Source organism: Symsagittifera roscoffensis, chromosome 3 (assembly GCF_963678635.1).
Source record: "Symsagittifera roscoffensis chromosome 3, txSymRosc1.1, whole genome shotgun sequence".
Taxonomy (NCBI): domain Eukaryota; kingdom Metazoa; phylum Xenacoelomorpha; order Acoela; family Convolutidae; genus Symsagittifera; species Symsagittifera roscoffensis.
In genome coordinates, this window is record NC_087064.1 from 16,420,133 (window position 1) to 16,438,055 (window position 17,923).

At 34.9% G+C, this 17,923-nt stretch overlaps 2 protein-coding genes across 2 annotated transcripts in view; one reads left to right on the forward strand and one right to left on the reverse strand.

The window, feature by feature from the left end:
- Positions 1 to 17,923, forward strand: part of LOC134842330 (uncharacterized) — a 405,874-nt gene that overhangs the window by 30,320 nt on the left and 357,631 nt on the right. The gene's annotated exons all lie outside the window — the stretch shown is intronic.
- Positions 1 to 17,923, reverse strand: part of LOC134841270 (inactive phospholipase C-like protein 2) — a 28,882-nt gene that overhangs the window by 4,055 nt on the left and 6,904 nt on the right. The window contains exons 3-8 of the mRNA XM_063857144.1: positions 16,379 to 16,623; positions 8,578 to 8,859; positions 7,953 to 8,156; positions 3,345 to 3,553; positions 1,183 to 1,430; positions 368 to 677 (exon numbers count right to left, since the gene is read on the reverse strand). Of these exons, the coding sequence (XP_063713214.1) occupies positions 368 to 677; positions 1,183 to 1,430; positions 3,345 to 3,553; positions 7,953 to 8,156; positions 8,578 to 8,859; positions 16,379 to 16,623 (1,498 nt within the window). The remainder of the gene's footprint in view (positions 1 to 367; positions 678 to 1,182; positions 1,431 to 3,344; positions 3,554 to 7,952; positions 8,157 to 8,577; positions 8,860 to 16,378; positions 16,624 to 17,923) is intronic.

Consider the following 17,923-nt stretch of genomic DNA (forward strand, 5'->3'; position numbering starts at 1 on the left):
AGTAGATATTAGCCTCAAATTAGTATTAAAAAATTGGCTACGTCTCTGATTTTGATCTCCGACCGATCGCGACCTAGAGATTATGAGTCTCACGCACTAACCACTGATCCAAGGACGCTTAATTGATCACAAACGCTAGCCAACAATAAAGCAGAGAACAGATGCTATGAAAAGTCCAATGCTACAACAGATCGTGATTATAGCAAAAGTTCAACCAAATAAGTGAACACTTTTAATGCACTTTATTTGCGAGTTAGGTTAGGAAAAAAAGATTCGTACTAATACACTAACGCTTGCTAGTGTAATCATCGGAAGCCAAATAAAGGATAAATGTTTCGGACATTTTTATGTCTCGTTTGAAAATAACCTTGTTGAACCGGATCGCTTTGTCGTTCTGCTGCTGTTTCTGCTGATTCAGAGCCACAATCTGAATTCCCGCATTCCAGAATTGTACGGGATCTGGATTTGAAGAGTTTACTCTTGAAGATGACGGCGACAGCTTAACTAGATTCGACTCACAGAAGAGAGAGATGTCGAGGAACTTCTGACGTACTTGCAGCACCGCGTCTCTCTCGTTTATCTGGTGAAGTACATTCGGTTCCCTCTGAGAGGGATCTAGCTGCAGCTGCTCCATGTCAATTAGCTTTGATTTGATTGTTACCAGAGCCGAGAGATACCTAAAAGAAACAAACAGAGAAATTATTCGACTAAGTATTCAACTTTTTCCCGTAATTAAAATGTTCCCCACAAAATCGTAAGTTTAACAAATCAAAACACTTGCTTAATTGATTAACGAAGTTAATTTTGTAAAGAACGGCCTTTCGAATTGATTCCAAAACACGCTTAAAAAAGCTGCGGAAAATTAACGTGTAAAAAGTGCGCCAACAAGCAGCAATAACTGCTGATAAGAAAACGCTTAATCAAAATAATTTCATTGCTCGAAGAAATTAAGCATATATGTTGAAACTGTTTTGAGCAACTATGAAGTCAATTATGAAACTCCCATAGCTTTATTCTTTGCATTTAAAATGGCAGTTTTTTTCTGGCCATACACAGCCATATTTATGGTTTCTTTGCCCTGGGCAAGGTTTCCTAATAGATTTTCAAATAATAGGACTCAATTGCTGGAATAGCTAAAAAACTAAGAGGTCCAAACCATGCTAATTTTCTTTGTTAAGCTACCTCGAGAGTGCCAGAGTAGGCTTTCTGCCCAGCAGGATGTGTTGCTTTCTTCTCTGTTCGTACATAGGAAGCATCTCATAATTATCAGTTCCGGTTCCCCCATCAGATGCGGCAGCCGAATGGGTGGTTACGACGTCTGGGTTTCCCGACGGAGTGTTGGCAAATGTCTTGCAGTGGGAGGGCAATTCGTCCGCACTATTCTCGTCCGAAACTTCTCCATAGTTGGCGCCAGGGGGCGATGCCGGAACCTACACACGGACCAAACTCTGTATCTTGTCACTCTCCTTTCCCTCAAATTTATACCAATCGCATTCGCCCAATTTGAGTCCAATTAAAATGTTTGCACAAAAAGAATGCTTGATGTAAACATAACTTTCCCATGAAGGCGAAGCAGCCTTTCGCTAACTCAAGCGAGAAAACGGTAAAAAGCAGCTCTAAAATGTGAAATAATGAAAGGTACGAAATAAGCCTTGTTAATAAAACTTTTGCCATGTGTCGGATTCGAAATTCCAATCTCAAGATTTTGAATCTCGCGCCCCCGCCGCTTGAATGATTGCTTAAACTAGCCACCAAGAAAGCAGCTACAGATGCTAATGAAGTGCCAAGGCTATGCAACAAAAATGCCACCAAATTAAGATAAAAATAGTGCGGCATTGAACATCCGACCTTTAGATTAGGAGTCCCACGTCCTTCTATCTGTGCCACGATCGATTGATATTAGTGAAACACTAGCCACCAAAAAAACAGGGATGCTATAAAACTTTAATGCTACAGACCTTGATTATTAATAGCAAAAATACCACAAAATGAGCAACTTTAATTTCGAGTTCGGCTCGAAAAAAAATTGGATTCATACTAATACACTTCGCTAGCTAGCTCTTATGTGCAAAAACTAGGGTGGAAATCTAAAGCTGGAGGCATCTGTTTCACACTTTTTAGAATCTTTACTGATGCGAGAAGAAATGCGAAACTTTTCAAAATTGCAAAAAATGGTCTTTGCTCAAAACCGCATGTATTGTCGACTAAAACCAGGAATTAGCTGTTTATCAATGAGAGATTCCACACGAGAAAATGTCCAAACAAAAAACCACAAGCTTTTCTACAGAAAATAGGATTTAACCCTTTATGCAGGTATGATCTTTGCACCATGTTCTTTCAATTGAACTATTAACCTCAGAAATGGCATGGCACTTTTTGAGAAAAAAAGCTTCCAAAAAACTATCGAAATCTCTTTTGAAATAAACAAATCGATTTTTTTTAAAGTTATACTTTTCTTTTTTCTCCAAAAAAATAGGGCGTAGCTGCTTCTGCAGGAAAGATTCCCAAAACCTAATTTTAGATTGAACTCTGAATCGTAGAACTGTAAAAAGGCCGAAATTGTACTTTTTCTAAGAACTTGGAAAAGTTACTGCAAAAACTGAGTGGTCACAATTTCTGCAAAACAAATTCTCCCAACCTGAGAATTTAATTAAACCTTTAATCTCAGATTTGGCCTGGTACTTTTTGAGAAAGTTTAAATTTCAAAAAACGGTCACAAAAATAGACTAACTCGACTTTTCCAAAGGCTGTTACTTTATTCCTACAAATATTAGGGCTAAGCAAAAAAAGGCAGCGGACAAGCCCAAAAATTCTGAAAAACGGTCCAAGTTATTAAAGTTGACTATTTTTGAAGACCAAAACCTTTTTCTACAAAAATTAGGATGTAGCCGCTTACGCCAGATTACCCTCAACCTGTTCTTTCGGTTGAATTTATAGTCCTAGCTTTGATTGGGTAGTTTTTGAAAAAACTGAAGCAGACAAAATGTCAAAAAATGGCCTTTTTTTAACCAAAAGCAACCAAAATGTCAAATATGGCCTTTTTAAGGCCATAAATATTTCTTTTAAAAACTAGGGCATAGCAGATTCTGCAAGGGAGATTCCCGCTACCTGTTCTTTCGATTGAACTATTATATCAAATTTGGCCGAGTCGTTTTTGAGAAATTCAAAAAAAAAAACAATTGGTTAAGCCCTCCCTCACCGAATTTCCCGAAGTCTGTAGAAAGTGGGCAAGGTTTAACGAGAATAAGCTTGAACACAATTGATCCATGGCTCTCTATACGCTAGAAAAAATGACATGATTCAGATTATTATAAAACTTATTTGGCCTAATCTTAATGAAACACCTCGTATTGGTTGTCCATTGAGGGTATCCTTTTGCTTTTGACAAATATCTTGCCCCTCAGGTTGATCAGAGGCACTGTTGCCAAGTCCAGAGCCACCTCCCCATCACCCGGTCTGTTCACGAACAAGGCCTCTTTGAACACATCTCTCAGGTAGTGGGCTATTTTGATCTGCTGCACAATGGAGCAGTGGTTTTCCAGGTCCAAAAGAACTGAAATTACATCAAACATAGCCAACTAACAGTTGGAAAAGAGTAATGAACTCCAGGAAACTGAAAAAAAACTGACTTGTTTTTCCAAGAGCTTTCAACTTTCGAATTTTGAAGAAAAAAATAGATGGCCTTAAAGCTCTTTGAATTTGTAGAACAATTTATGATGGACACTTTTTTTGTTAAGATTAACCCAATTTGAGAAAACTGGATAATAAATTTCCATTTTCAAAATCAGAAGTAGATCACGTTTTTCGGGACCTTTAAACTTTTGCTGTTCGATAGTGGAGTTTCCCTTCCTTTTAACAATGCAAATGCACTGAACTTAAAAAGAAATCACAATTCAAATCGCGAAAAATCAAAACTGAGCGTGAAAAATTTTTAGACTTTTTCCTGAAAAAAATCACACAAGTACATCATTGCAAGCTAACGTGTAGAAAATGAGACAGAAAAAAAATAAAAAAACAAAGAGGCGAAGCTGAGCTTCGCGCCACTTGCGATACACAATAAAGCTCCAAAAGTCAAAAGATAATGTGTCTTAAACGAAAATTGAAAAACATGAATGAATTTTGTTGAAGAAATGGTAGGCTCAAAATCAAAAAAAAGGTATTGCAATTGTTATATTAGTCATTTACGTTCTAAACAAAAGAAAACTTTGGGTTTAACTCAATCTATTTCTTTCTGATAAACAAGATGAAAACGATAAGAAAACATTTCGGACAAAAAATTGAGATACGATTATTCCTGGATACACTCCAAAACTGTTCATTAAACCTTATAAACAAAGAATCTGCATATCCCATAAGAGCAATCGGAGATAAAGACCCTATCCGTTATAGTATAAGATCAGAAATTAAAAATGAATTTCAAAATTTCAACACAGAGGCGAAGTTACACTTCGCATACACAAGTAAAAAAAAAATGACCGATAACGCTACAGGGAAAAACTGAACGAGTAAAACTTTGTATCTACAAAAAAATTTTAGTGACGCACGCCAATTATGAGTCTGAATAACTGCCAAGTGACGCAAGCCAATTATGACGCATTATCAGTAACAGTCAATTTGAAAAAAAAATAACAACTAACATGCCTCAAATCATAGAGCGGACGCATTTTAACTAGTATACGAAAAATTCATTAAAAACATCCGATCCTTCCCAGGTTCGAACTCTCCTATTTTGCTGCTGGTCACATTCCCTACCTCTACGCTACAGAATCATGATACCTTGAAGCTAAAGTGCTATTTGTAATATACCAGTCTGTGTTAGTATCCTTAGCACTGGCTGTACTTAATAGATGGATCAAAATGAACACTTTCAAAATGAAAACATTTCGCCGCAACAATTGCATCGCAACAATATTTGCGACTTAGGTGTGAAAAAAAGAAAGTTCAGACTATAACACAAGCACAAGCTATGCTTGTGTTAGGACATGGATGCAAAAATTACAAACAATTGCCAAAAAGAACTTGCAGAAAAACTGAAAAAACTCTGAAAGCCTATGAAAACAACGCAATTATATCAAGAATCATCAGTTATGAAATTTATACGCAACGGTAAAAGAGCTAGATCACAACAAAAAAAAACATTGAAAAACGCAAAATGGTAATAAAAAACATGAAAAATTTTTAGGAAAACTTCGGCCAGAACCACACACCTTAGTCTCGTGTAGAACTTGCCACCACATTCCTTTGTCGACAAAAAAAGTCGAGACAAACTTGCAAAAAAAACGAAATTTATCAATTTTTACAAATTTTTTTGAAAAATTGAAACAATACGCTAAGCGATCAACTTGAATAGATTTCAAATAAAATTGTCTCAACCTAAAACACACCTAACTAATTAAAACCAAAACTAGTTTCACGCACTTTTAGAATAAAAAAAACAGAGAGCATGCATCCGAAAAAAAAACTGAGAACTTATTTGCGAAAGAAATTTCTAGCAGAAAAATTCTATATAAAAACTTTAAAACGACTATAAAAACCAGAAAATCATGAACTGTATTCAACCTCATGAAAATGAAAGAAAAAGTATCAAAAATTCTACCAAAAAATTACAGAATTAATTACCCGGCACGTAAGCCGACAAAAAATTGGGTCGAAATCAAAAAAGCCGACAAAAATCAACATACATCTAAGAATCTTTTTCAGCTGTAAAACAATTATCATTTTTGAAGCCAACTTTTGAATTACAGTTTTCAGACGAGCATCTTGAGTAGAAATAGAGATACATTTGGAGATGACCAAATTTCAGTCATCCTGTGGACAAGTTGTTTACGGGAAAAAAACCAAAAATGCGTGCATTGAGCCAAAAGCAGCCACTCTAAGCCGCTCATTGAGCCGAAAACAAAAAACTGCCATAAAAAAACTGTTGATATAAAATTTTTTTGAGCAGTTCAGTTTTAATACATTGAACTTTTGCAAGACCATTTATCTGATTCTTTTTATCAATCATTTTTTGCCCTTGAAGAGACACATCAAAGTAACTAAGCCAATAAAACATCAGCTGAAAACATTTAGGCCGAATGAAGTTTTGAGGCGGAAACCGAATTAAAAACAAGAAAGAAAATTTACAAAGTAGGAGCTATTATTTTTATAAATTATAGGAATACATCAAAAATAGTTACGACAAGAATTGCTGATCGCACAAAAAATTCTACAATGTGACAACAAAGCCGACAAAATATAAGCACACAAAAAAACTCCGACCATTCAATTTTTCCCAGAGAAATGTTTATAATTTCATACATACTGAAAAAAAACGGTCTATCCGGGACTCGAACTTCAGATGTTAGGATACAAAACTTTCAAGGTTCACTAATAAAGTAACTTCAATTTCAATTTCCGATGTAAGAAAAAACGTTTACGGGAAAAAGGTCTAGCTCCCAATTAAGACACTTGCTTTCGTAAGAGTAACAATTGTTTTTGAAAATGTTCAACGAAAGATACAATGCTGAGCATCAAAATACACCAAAAACATAACAGAAAGAGAGTTGGAAAAAAATCAATGAATAGAAGAAAACATTGCAAAAACTATATGGCTTTACATCTCTTTGAATTTCAAGAAAAATTATTTGAAATATTTTTGATAAAGCCAACCCAATTTTACTAAACCGGATAGTTAGGTAAAATTTGATTCCGCTGAGAAATGTGAAGATTAAATTCAATTTTTTGGTTTCGGTAAATTAGAATGTCAGAAGACGCCATGGTAACCGAATTTAGTTAAGAAAAAAGTCCCCTCATTAAAAAGTCAAAAAATCATAGGAATCTCATAGATTGGAGAAAAATAAACATAACGTGACGCAAAGTAAAAAAGAGTCAGATGGTTGGGTATCAAGTCAACCAAATTGAGAAATCTAACACCTCCATAAAAAACTGAGTAAAAAGAAACTTTAAAAAATGACCCAATATAAAGCTAGGGGTCTATCAGATAATTATACTAGACTTATACAACAATTCAGTTTTCCTTGGCACTACGAAACACTACACTTAACTTTTCCTTGGCTCTACTAATGAAAATTTCTTCGGAGGCAATTTTATCATTAAAAAGGTCGATTACGCAGACAGCGTTCTCAATCTGTATAGCGAGGAAGAATCTCTGCAAGAAAACTACTTTTTCTTGGTTCCTCAGTACATATGCTCAAGTTCTTACAAGGCTTACTAAAATAAATCTGTTAGGGCCGGCGGTACCCTGAACATCGAAGGCTATTGGTTGAAAAATATATCCATCACTAATTAAATCTCTATACTTGTCAGTTTTTCGATCTTCATCTTCGGCCGCTGCCATTCCGGGATTACAAACCGAGCCTCCACTTATTCTAACATAGCCAACGGACAGTTAAAAAAGATCCAATTAATGCAAGTAAACAGAAAAAATACTGATTTGTATTTTGAAACTTTCGAATTACAATTAGAAGTCAATCACGACTTTGGTGACCTTTACGCTTTCGAAGTTCAATAGTGGAGTTTGACTTCCTTTTAACAAATGAAACGAACTGAACTTAAAAAAAAAATTAACAGCCAAAACGCGAAAAAAAAATAAATTAGAGTTTGAACAAATTTTAAGACTTGCTAAAAAAAACAAAAAAAATCACTAGCTATATAAGAATCTGAACTACGTTCACCGATTCTTTATAAATCGCCGCTCACACTATAGCTAACACTGCCGTTCACACCCGCAGGGCCAAATTCTCCAGAATCCATCGGTCTGCTTAAAATAGGCATTATTTTCGATAAACTATGGCACCCTCTGCCAGGATGTTCCAACTTTTTAGCCTGCAACTCAAATCCAGGGGGACGATAACGCCACAAAGAAGTGGAACGTCTCATACTCTAGTGCCTGAATTAATGAGTTAAAACAATAACGATCTTAAAACAAATACCAGTCTATATTGGATACTCACCTGGGAATAGTGATGAGGCGAAGGCGGTGTCCCTGATGATCTGCAGCACCTGGATGACCTTGACTTTAGAAGTACTAGTGTAAGCATGGTAGCACTCTGGCTCCCCATCTGGACCATCCCACAAGTCCAGTTCTACGTGCCTCACTCCATCCAACAGTAGCTTACCAACCATTTCCTCACTAGACTGTGAGTACAGCTGGTCGCCTAAATTTCAACACTCCCAGTCAGAAAAAGCATTGTTTGTCAGAATATCTTAGTCGTCATCATTATCATCATCATATCCGATTTTTGATTATGGTGATGTCTCTGTCCCATCAGATGGGGTTGGCAGCACCAGGCATTTTCGAACTGCAGCTCTCCATGATATACGATCTGGCAAGGTAACATTCCTTGATAATACCGTTCCTTGATATAAACGTTCCTGGGCATTAACATTTCTTGAGTTAAGCTGAAGCTTTGGATATCATGAGTTTCCAAAAGCCAGCAAAGTGCGACATTTATCTCCACTAATCTATCTATTTGGTTTATTCGCTTTCTTAATGGTCTGCTATATCTAAGAAGCTTCAAATAGTTATAGAAACAAAACCTCAATAAAAACGTCCATAAATTAGCTAGTTAGAAATACCTGTGAGAAAGGAGTTGTGTGATGCGTTGATGAAGTAATGAGTAATTGGGTGACTCATGTCCTGGTTGACTTGCGTGTGGAACGGATTCATCACCGACAGGTCCGGACTCAACAAGTAAGTAATCAACCCGTCTATTCCAAGGCAGTTCTCTGTTCTCAGAATGGGGATGGGTTCATAGTGTTCTACTACAGTCGCCAGGTACACTTCGTCCACCTGCGAGAGGTAGGGGAACTCAACACGCAAGAAGGCTCCCAACTCTTCGCAAGTCAAGTAATCATCACCTTAAAGGAAATATTTGCTCTTTGTTAAATGTTTTGATTCATTTCTAGGTAAATGGAAGAATAACTGAGTTTCGCACCACTTGCGATACAAAAATTATAGATTGAGTGCACCATGACGCTAGAAAATTAGCAAACAGAACTTCGAACTATGTTACAATTGATGTAGTTTTATGATTTTATCGCAATTCAGGATTGCTAAACCCCAGTCTGTCAATTAGAAAACTATTTATTTCGGAAACTAAATCGACAGAGCTTCAGCCGAAAACCAAGAGGCAAAAAAGAATCAGCGAAAATTGATCTCTAGACCAACTGACCCTCAAACAGAACCATGACCTCGAATCTAAATAGCCAGCCTATAAATCAATTTTCTATTTCATGAACATAGCCAAACGAAGATTGAAAAAGAGTAATGAACGCAAGTAAACAAAAAAAAACACAGACTTTCCTGAAAAAATCTCAACTTTTCAATTTCAAAGAAAAAAAATAGATGCCATTTAAGCTCTTTAAATTTCTAGAAAAATTTTTGATAACAAGAACCCAACTAGAGAAAATTGGATCAATAGATCGAAAACTGAATCGATAAATTTGTAAGAAAAAACTGATGAGTGCCTGCTAATGCCGTGAAGTTTCCCACCATCCGTTAAGTCCATTGAATCCACACGACAGATTAGTTTTTGAACAAGGAAAAAATCAAAAATATAGGTCAAATATTACCACAGAGATTTATCGAAGGCCGTAGACAGACGGGTTAAGTAAAAAGAGACTAGCATAGTATGCAAGCACACATGGGAATTAGACGGTCTTTTCAATCTCATACAATGAAAACTCAACCTCATATATTTTATATTAACTGTTTTTACCAAACTACATATTATATTAACTGTTTTTACCAAACAAGAAATCTAAGCAAAATAGCTAAGCAAGGAATATGAATTTAAATACAGAGGCGAAGCGTACCTTCGCAACACTTGCGATGCAAAAACACTTTGAGCTACAAAATATTCAATGAAAAACAGACCAGCCAAAAAAAAACTATAAAAAATTAGGGAAAAAATTACTTTAACATCAGCCTAGCACCAATAAGGCAACTACAGTTTCTATCATATTGCCAATGCTATGCAGCGAAAATTCGAAAAAAAAATTTAACTATTTAAATGTTCGGATTTGATTATCCGACCGGTTGATTATGAATCTCATGTACTCGCATCTGCGCCACGGTCGATTGCAAGTAAACCAATGGCCCAGCAAATCTGAATCTACCTGTTCTAATATCTAAAACCAACTTTGTACAGATACGGAAATTCGTAAATTTCAAAAATGGACTTTAGGGTTTAGTGTTTCTCTGCGTAAGTATAGAACTAACCACTTATTTAAAGGAGAAAACTACTACTCGCTCTTTCAGTTGAAGACTTTATCTCAGATTTGACTGCATAACTTTCAAAAAAGTTAAAAAGATTCCAAAAATCCACAAAACTTTTCTCTACTAAAGCATAGGAACAGCCCGTGTTTTCCTCACCCTGATTTTTAGATTGAAATTTCCAGAACCTGATTTTTTTAGATTGGTCCCTTGTTATCAGATTAGCTATTAGTTTTCGAGAATAGTAACAAAAATTCTTAAAATAAACGGTTAACATTTGAAGAAGGAAATTTTCCGAAGTCCATGTCACCTTTTCTACAAAAAAAACATACTAAAACATAGAAAGCAGGAAAAATCTAAACACCACGATAGTTTGGATGAACTATTAAATTCAGAATCAGCAGGTATTTGTATAGCAAACGAAAAACGGGCAAAACTTCAAAAATTGGCCATTTTCTTGGGCCACATTTTTTTTCCAAATGGCAGAGCATAGCCGTTTGCGACAGTAGGATTCGCATAACTAGTTTTTTTTGTTTCGATTGCACCCTTAATCCCCAAGGTAGTTCCTGAAAAAAGTCATTAGCCAAACTGTCAAAAAATAGGCTTTTTTCAAACAAATTTAGGGAATTACCATTGGAGAAGGGGAAATCCCCATAATTTGTTCTTTTGATTTTCGTTTCAGAATTGTGCTTTCAACATATGAGAAAGGTAAGCGTCGCAAAAGAAACGAACAACAAATCCCATAAATTTTCATAATACATGTTTTTTCAGACAGAACCTAACACTAGCCAAAAATAAAGCAGTAAAACATGCCATTAAATTGTTTATAATTGAATAAGCTTTAATAAAGTTAGAAAATACCAAAAGTGCCACGAAATAAGAATTTTTATTTGCAGCTTAGTTTAGCAAAAAAAAACTTCGTAATACTACACTACGCTTTGCTTGCTTAACAGCCCTTAAAAATGGAAATCATTTACCAAACGGCAACAAATTTTGGATCGAAACCTGTTGAGCTGAAAACACAACTGTTGTCATAAACAATTTCGTAAAATTTAAACGTGTTTAAAGATTCTCTGCTCAAGAAAACTACCTGCCCTGGGTTCCTCGGTACATAAGCTCAAGTTCTTACAAAGCTTAGACAGATAAATCTGTGTTAGGCCGGCGGCACCTTCATCCTCTAGGCCAAGTGCGATGGAACCTGGAAGTTGTTAAAATGCTATAATAAAGCAAGTTGAAAACTTGTAAGAGAAGTTGTTTACGGAAAAAGTCTAGTTCTCAATTACAAGACACTTGCTTTCGCAAGTGAAAAAAAAACATAATCACCGGTAATCAAAAAACTTTTACCATTTACCGAGCAGCCACTAAGCCGGCAGCAACTAGGCAGACGCCCATAAACAAAAAAAATACCGTAGCAAATTGTTTAACTTTTAAATTGAGCAATTAACTTTTAAAACTTTGAAATCTTGCATCACAAATTACCTGAAACTTTTAAAATATAGCCAAATGACAGTTGGAAAAGAGTAATGAACGCAAGCAAACAGAAAAAATCGAAGAAAATTTATCACTGGCGCTTTTTTGATATCATTAACCCAATTTGAGAAAACTGGATCAACAAGTAAAGCTTTTATTCCGCTGGAAATCTAAAAATTAAATTCCACTTTCGAAACTAGAATTTGTTCACGTTTTTTTTGCGCCATTTCCACGTTCGCATTTGGAGTTAAATTTCAGCGGATGAATTTCAATTAAACTCACAAGCGCATATAAACTTAAGTGCACTTAGAAATGTATTAGAATTGACTCTTTGAACTTCTAGAAAAATTATCATTGGCGCCTTTTTGATATCATTAACCCAACTTGAGAAAACTGGATCAATAAGTAAAGCTTTTATTCCGCTGGAAATCTAAAAATTAAATTCCACTTTCGAAACCAGAAATTGTTCACGTTTTTTTGCGCCATTTCCACGTTCGCATTTGGAGTTAAATTTCAGCGGATGAATTTCAATTGAACTCACAAGCGCATATAAACCTAAGTGCATTTAGAAATGTATTAAAATTGACTCTGTAAACTTCTAGAAAATTTATCATCGGCGTCTTTTTGATATCATTAACCCAACTTGAGAAAACTGGATCAATAAGTAAAGCTTTTATTCTGCTTGTAATCTAAAAATTAAATTTCACTTTCGAAACTATAAATTGTTCACGTTTTTTTTGGGCAATTTCCACGTTCGCATTTGGAGTTTTAATTCAGCGGATGAATTTCAATTGAACTCACAAGCGCATATAAACCTAAATGCATTTAGAAATGTATTAAAATTGACTCTTTGAACTTCTAGAAAATTTATCATCGGCGCCTTTTTGATATCATTAACCCAACTTGAGAAAACTGGATCAATAAGTAAAGCTTTTATTCTGCTGGAAATCTAAAAATTAAATTCCACTTTCGAAACTAGAAATTGTTCACGTTTTTTTTGGGCCATTTCTACGTTCGCATTTGGAGTTTAAATTCAGCAGATGAATTTCAATTGAACTCACAAGCGCATTAAAACCTAAGTGCATTTAGAAATGTATTAAAATTGACTCTTTGAGCTTCTAGAAAATTTATCATTGGCGCCTTTTTGATATCATTAAGCCAACTTGAGAAAACTGGATCAATAAGTGAAGCTTTTATTCTACTGGAAATCTAAAAATTAAATTCCACTTTCGAAACTATAAATTGTTCACGTTTTTTTGGGCCATTTCCACGTTCGCATTTGGAGTTTTAATTCAGCGGATGAATTTCAATTGAACTCACAAGCGCATATAAACCTAAATGCATTTAGAAATGTATTAAAATTGACTCTTTGAACTTCTAGAAAATTTATCATCGGCGCCTTTTTGATATCATTAACCGAACTTGAGAAAACTGGATCAATAAGTAAAGCTTTTATTCTGCTGGAAATCTAAAAATTAAATTCCACTTTCGAAACTAGAAATTGTTCACGTTTTTTTTGGGCCATTTCTACGTTCGCATTTGGAGTTTAAATTCAGCAGATGAATTTCAATTGAACTCACAAGCGCATATAAACCTAAGTGCATTTAGAAATGTATTAAAATTGACTCTTTGAGCTTCTAGAAAATTTATCATTGGCGCCTTTTTGATATCATTAAGCCAACTTGAGAAAACTGGATCAATAAGTGAAGCTTTTATTCTACTGGAAATCTAAAAATTAAATTCCACTTTCGAAACTATAAATTGTTCACGTTTTTTTGGGCCATTTCCACGTTCGCATTTGGAGTTAAATTTCAGCGGATGAATTTCAATTGATTTCACAAGCGCACATAAACCTAAGTGCATCTCAAATCTCAACTTTCGAATTTAAAAAAAAAGATGCCCTTAAAGCTCTTTGAACTTCTAGAAAATTTACCATTGGCGCCTTTTTGATATCATTAACCCAACCTGAGAAAACTGGATCAATAAGTAAAGCTTTTATTCCGCTGGAAATCTAAAAATTAAATTCCACTTTCGAAACTAGAAATTGTTCACGTTTTTTTTGCGCTATTTCCACGTTTGCATTTGGAGTTAAATTTTAGCGGATGAATTTCAATTGATTTCACAAGCGCATATAAACCTAAGTGCATTTAGAAATGTATTAGAATTGACTCTTTAAACTTCTACAAAAATTATCATTGGCGCCTTTTTGATATCATTAACCCAACTTGAGAAAACTGGATCAATAAGTAAAGCTTTTATTCTGCTGGAAATCTAAAAATTAAATTCCACTTTCGAAACCAGAAATTGTTCACGTTTTTTTGCGCCATTTCCACGTTCGCATTTGGAGTTAAATTTCAGCGGATGAATTTCAATTGAACTCACAAGCGCATATAAACCTAAGTGCATTTAGAAATGTATTAAAATTGACTCTGTAAACTTCTAGAAAATTTATCATCGGCGCCTTTTTGATATCATTAACCCAACTTGAGAAAACTGGATCAATAAGTAAAGCTTTTATTCTGCTGGTAATCTAAAAATTAAATTCCACTTTCGAAACTATAAATTGTTCACGTTTTTTTGGGCAATTTCCACGTTCGCATTTGGAGTTTTAATTCAGCGGATGAATTTCAATTGAACTCACAAGCGCATATAAACCTAAATGCATTTAGAAATGTATTAAAATTGACTCTTTGAACTTCTAGAAAATTTATCATTGGCGCCTTTTTGATATCATTAAGCAAACTTGAGAAAACTGGATCAATAAGTGAAGCTTTTATTCTACTGGAAATCTAAAAATTAAATTCCACTTTCGAAACTATAAATTGTTCACGTTTTTTGGGCCATTTCCACGTTCGCATTTGGAGTTAAATTTCAGCGGATGAATTTAAATTGATTTCACAAGCGCATATAAACCTAACTGCATCTCAAATCTCAACTTTCGAATTTAAAAGAAAAAAAAGATGCCCTTCAAGCTCTTTGAACTTCTAGAAAATTTATCATTGGCGCCTTTTTGATATCATTAACCCAACTTGAGAAAACTGGATCAATAAGTGAAGCTTTTATTCTGCTGGAAATCTAATAATTATATTCCACTTTCGAAACTATAAATTGTTCACGTTTTTTTGGGCCATTTTCACGTTCGCATTTGGAGTTAAATTTCAGCGGATGAATTTCAATTGATTTCACAAGCGCATATAAACCTAAGTGCATCTCAAATCTCAACTTTCGAATTTAAAAAAAAAAGATGCCCTTAAAGCTCTTTGAACTTCTAGAAAATTTACCATTGGCGCCTTTTTGATATCATTAACCCAACCTGAGAAAACTGGATCAATAAGTAAAGCTTTTATTCCGCTGGAAATCTAAAAATTAAATTCCACTTTCGAAACTAGAAATTGTTGACGTTTTTTTTTGCGCTATTTCCACGTTTGCATTTGGAGTTAAATTTTAGCGGATGAATTTCAATTGAACTCATAAGCGCATATAAACCTAAGAGCATTTAGAAATGTATTAAAATTGACTGATATTAGAGCATTTTGAGACTTTTTCCTTAAAAAAAGAACAAAAAAAATCACCAAGACCAACAATAAGTGTCTTCATTACGTTCATTACTCTTTAAAAATCAACTATTTTTGCCTTTGAAGCGACACAAAATCAGGTAAATAAGCCAGTAAAACATATGCCGAAACCATTTAGCCGAAACCACCGAATAAAGCCTACATATGCCGAAACCACCGAATAAAGCTTACATGAGCAAATCAAAGGAGCAGTAAATTACAGCAGTGAATCAAAAACACTTGCATCTACAATAAAAAAATGGCTCAATTTCCCTAGGGATGAATTGAAAACCGAAAAATCAATAACAAATTCGTATTCTCGGCAAAACAAAATTTATTGGCGATATTGATATGTTCCTCCAACCTGCTTTGTTTAGTTTTATATGCATTTATACTCTAGCTTACATTCGCGTTGCAACAGGCCGGGACCCGAACCCTAGTCCTAAGGCTATCAAGGCACAGCGTTACCTCCGGGCCAAGTGGGAAGGAGTCTCAAAATTGCTAAGGTTAATTAATAAAGCAACTTTTCTATTTCTTACAGATTTACGATACCACACTGACATAGCATAGCAATCTAGGACAGAAACGTAGTCGGAAGCCATATGTAAAATAGCAATGAGGCGTAGAGGAGCTTCGCACCACTTACAATACCAACCAGACATAGCGTTGCAAGCTAGGACAAAGAAATAGTCGATTAAAAAACTTGAATAACAAAGTTAGAAAATAATTACGCCTGCAAAATTACACAAATCTGCAAAATGTATTTGTCTCAAATGATGTTCAATTTAAAGACAGCATATCGTAAAACACAATCGCCTAGGTTAAATAAGCATTGAGAAAAATTTACCGAAAATTTGTTATACCTCGGAAAACAAAGATTAAACCAATTTTTCTTTCAAAAAGCGCAATATAAGGCGACTACGCCCATATGTTTTCTACCAAAACCACTTAAGATGAAGCAAAAAAATGAAAGCGACTTCAGAGAGTACAAAAATCAAAAACTTGGAATGAAAAAAAACTGAAAGACCAAAATTAAAATAAAACCAGGATAGACGGTTGCAGTGAAAGTAGCAGAATGCGACTGAAACACCTAAGCGATTTCAACCTACTGTGTATAATTAAGGATAATGATGTTTACCGTTGCTGTTGAACTGAAAGATGAAGGATAGCACAGGGTCCACGCTTGAGTAGAACTCATACATTTCTATGAACTCCCTCTCCGTGATGTTCCTGTTATCTCTAGCAGACAGTGATGCCAGTGAGAATTGTGCACAGTAGTAGGACAGCTCTTTTATTCTAGTGATGCACTTCTGAAGACTCACTGTCAAATGCTGGGTTGTTGAAGTCATTTCGCCATACACTGCTGCGTTGTTACTTACTCCTCTACAAAAAAAACGACCTTGGAGCAAAACATTTTTTTTCCTACAAGTCGATGAGGTGGGAAAATCGAAAATTCAAAAGTAAAAAAACAAGGGGCGAATATTTAAACCTAACTCCAGGACGTTTTCGTTAGTCGCCATCATCTAACAGCACATGATGAGCCGAGCAGTCTCAAGATAGTTTTCTTATATCTTCTTGTCGAGCTACTAATTTTATGTTCTAGCCTGATGATGTCAACTTGCCTAACACTTTCCGGAATTGAATATTATGAATAAAATAATTCTTTTAATTTTTTTTGCATAAACTTAACTTGATTGAATGACTAAAAAATTGATGACAAAAAAGTCGCTAAAAATCATCTCTAGCTAATGAAATGGTATACTAGCAATAATGAAATAAATAATTTTCAAACAAACATGGAAGAATAATTGTGATACCTTGCATTTTAATAGTTTCGAAGCAAGTTATGAAGCGATCACCTTTCAGTAACTAATTTGAATTTGACTATTTGTTATGTTTCTTATAAGTTAGAACACAGATGGAAAAAGAAGCTTCGCGTCACCTCCGAAAACCCAAACACAGCATGGCAGATTTGCCGAAGGAAAATCAGACGAAAATCGCCACGTCAAAATAATTTTGGAAAAACGTCAAAAAAGGCTACCAAAATTTTTCTCGATTTGCATAAAATCATTTTTAGTAAACACGCCAATTAGATACGACAACCGCCAGTGTTGAATTAGCATCAAAACAAAACTTAAGCAGCGTTAACAGTGCTGACAATGTTTGACCAAACAATTAGATTGCAGTAAATTGTCATTAAAAAAACTACTTAAAAAAATTCCCAAACATACACACATAGGAAAATCGTTTAGTATCAAACGAAGCAACTTTTTCAGTATCAAATGATGTTGAATTAAGAGTCGTCTAAGCGAAAACCTTATAGCAAGGAGGAACACGAAGTAAAGCAAAAAAAGTGAAAAAATAATTCGTAAAAAAAAGTTCGCAAAAAAGAGTTCGTAAACTTATACCCCAATAAAGCAAATTTCTCATAAGAGGCTATTTAAAACGCATGAATATGTCATTTGACCAAAATATGTCATTTGAAAAACAAACCACAAATTACCAATATATTTAATTATTTTGTTAACCTGAAATTGATCTGACACAACCAAATTCTCGAAATGGCCAGTGCAAACCATCCGTGGAAAAACCGTTATATTGGTTCGAGGCTTCACGACTCAGTCGTAGCGTATTTACATTTAAAATGAATTGCGGGAAAACTTAGCATGTTGACCAAAATCGG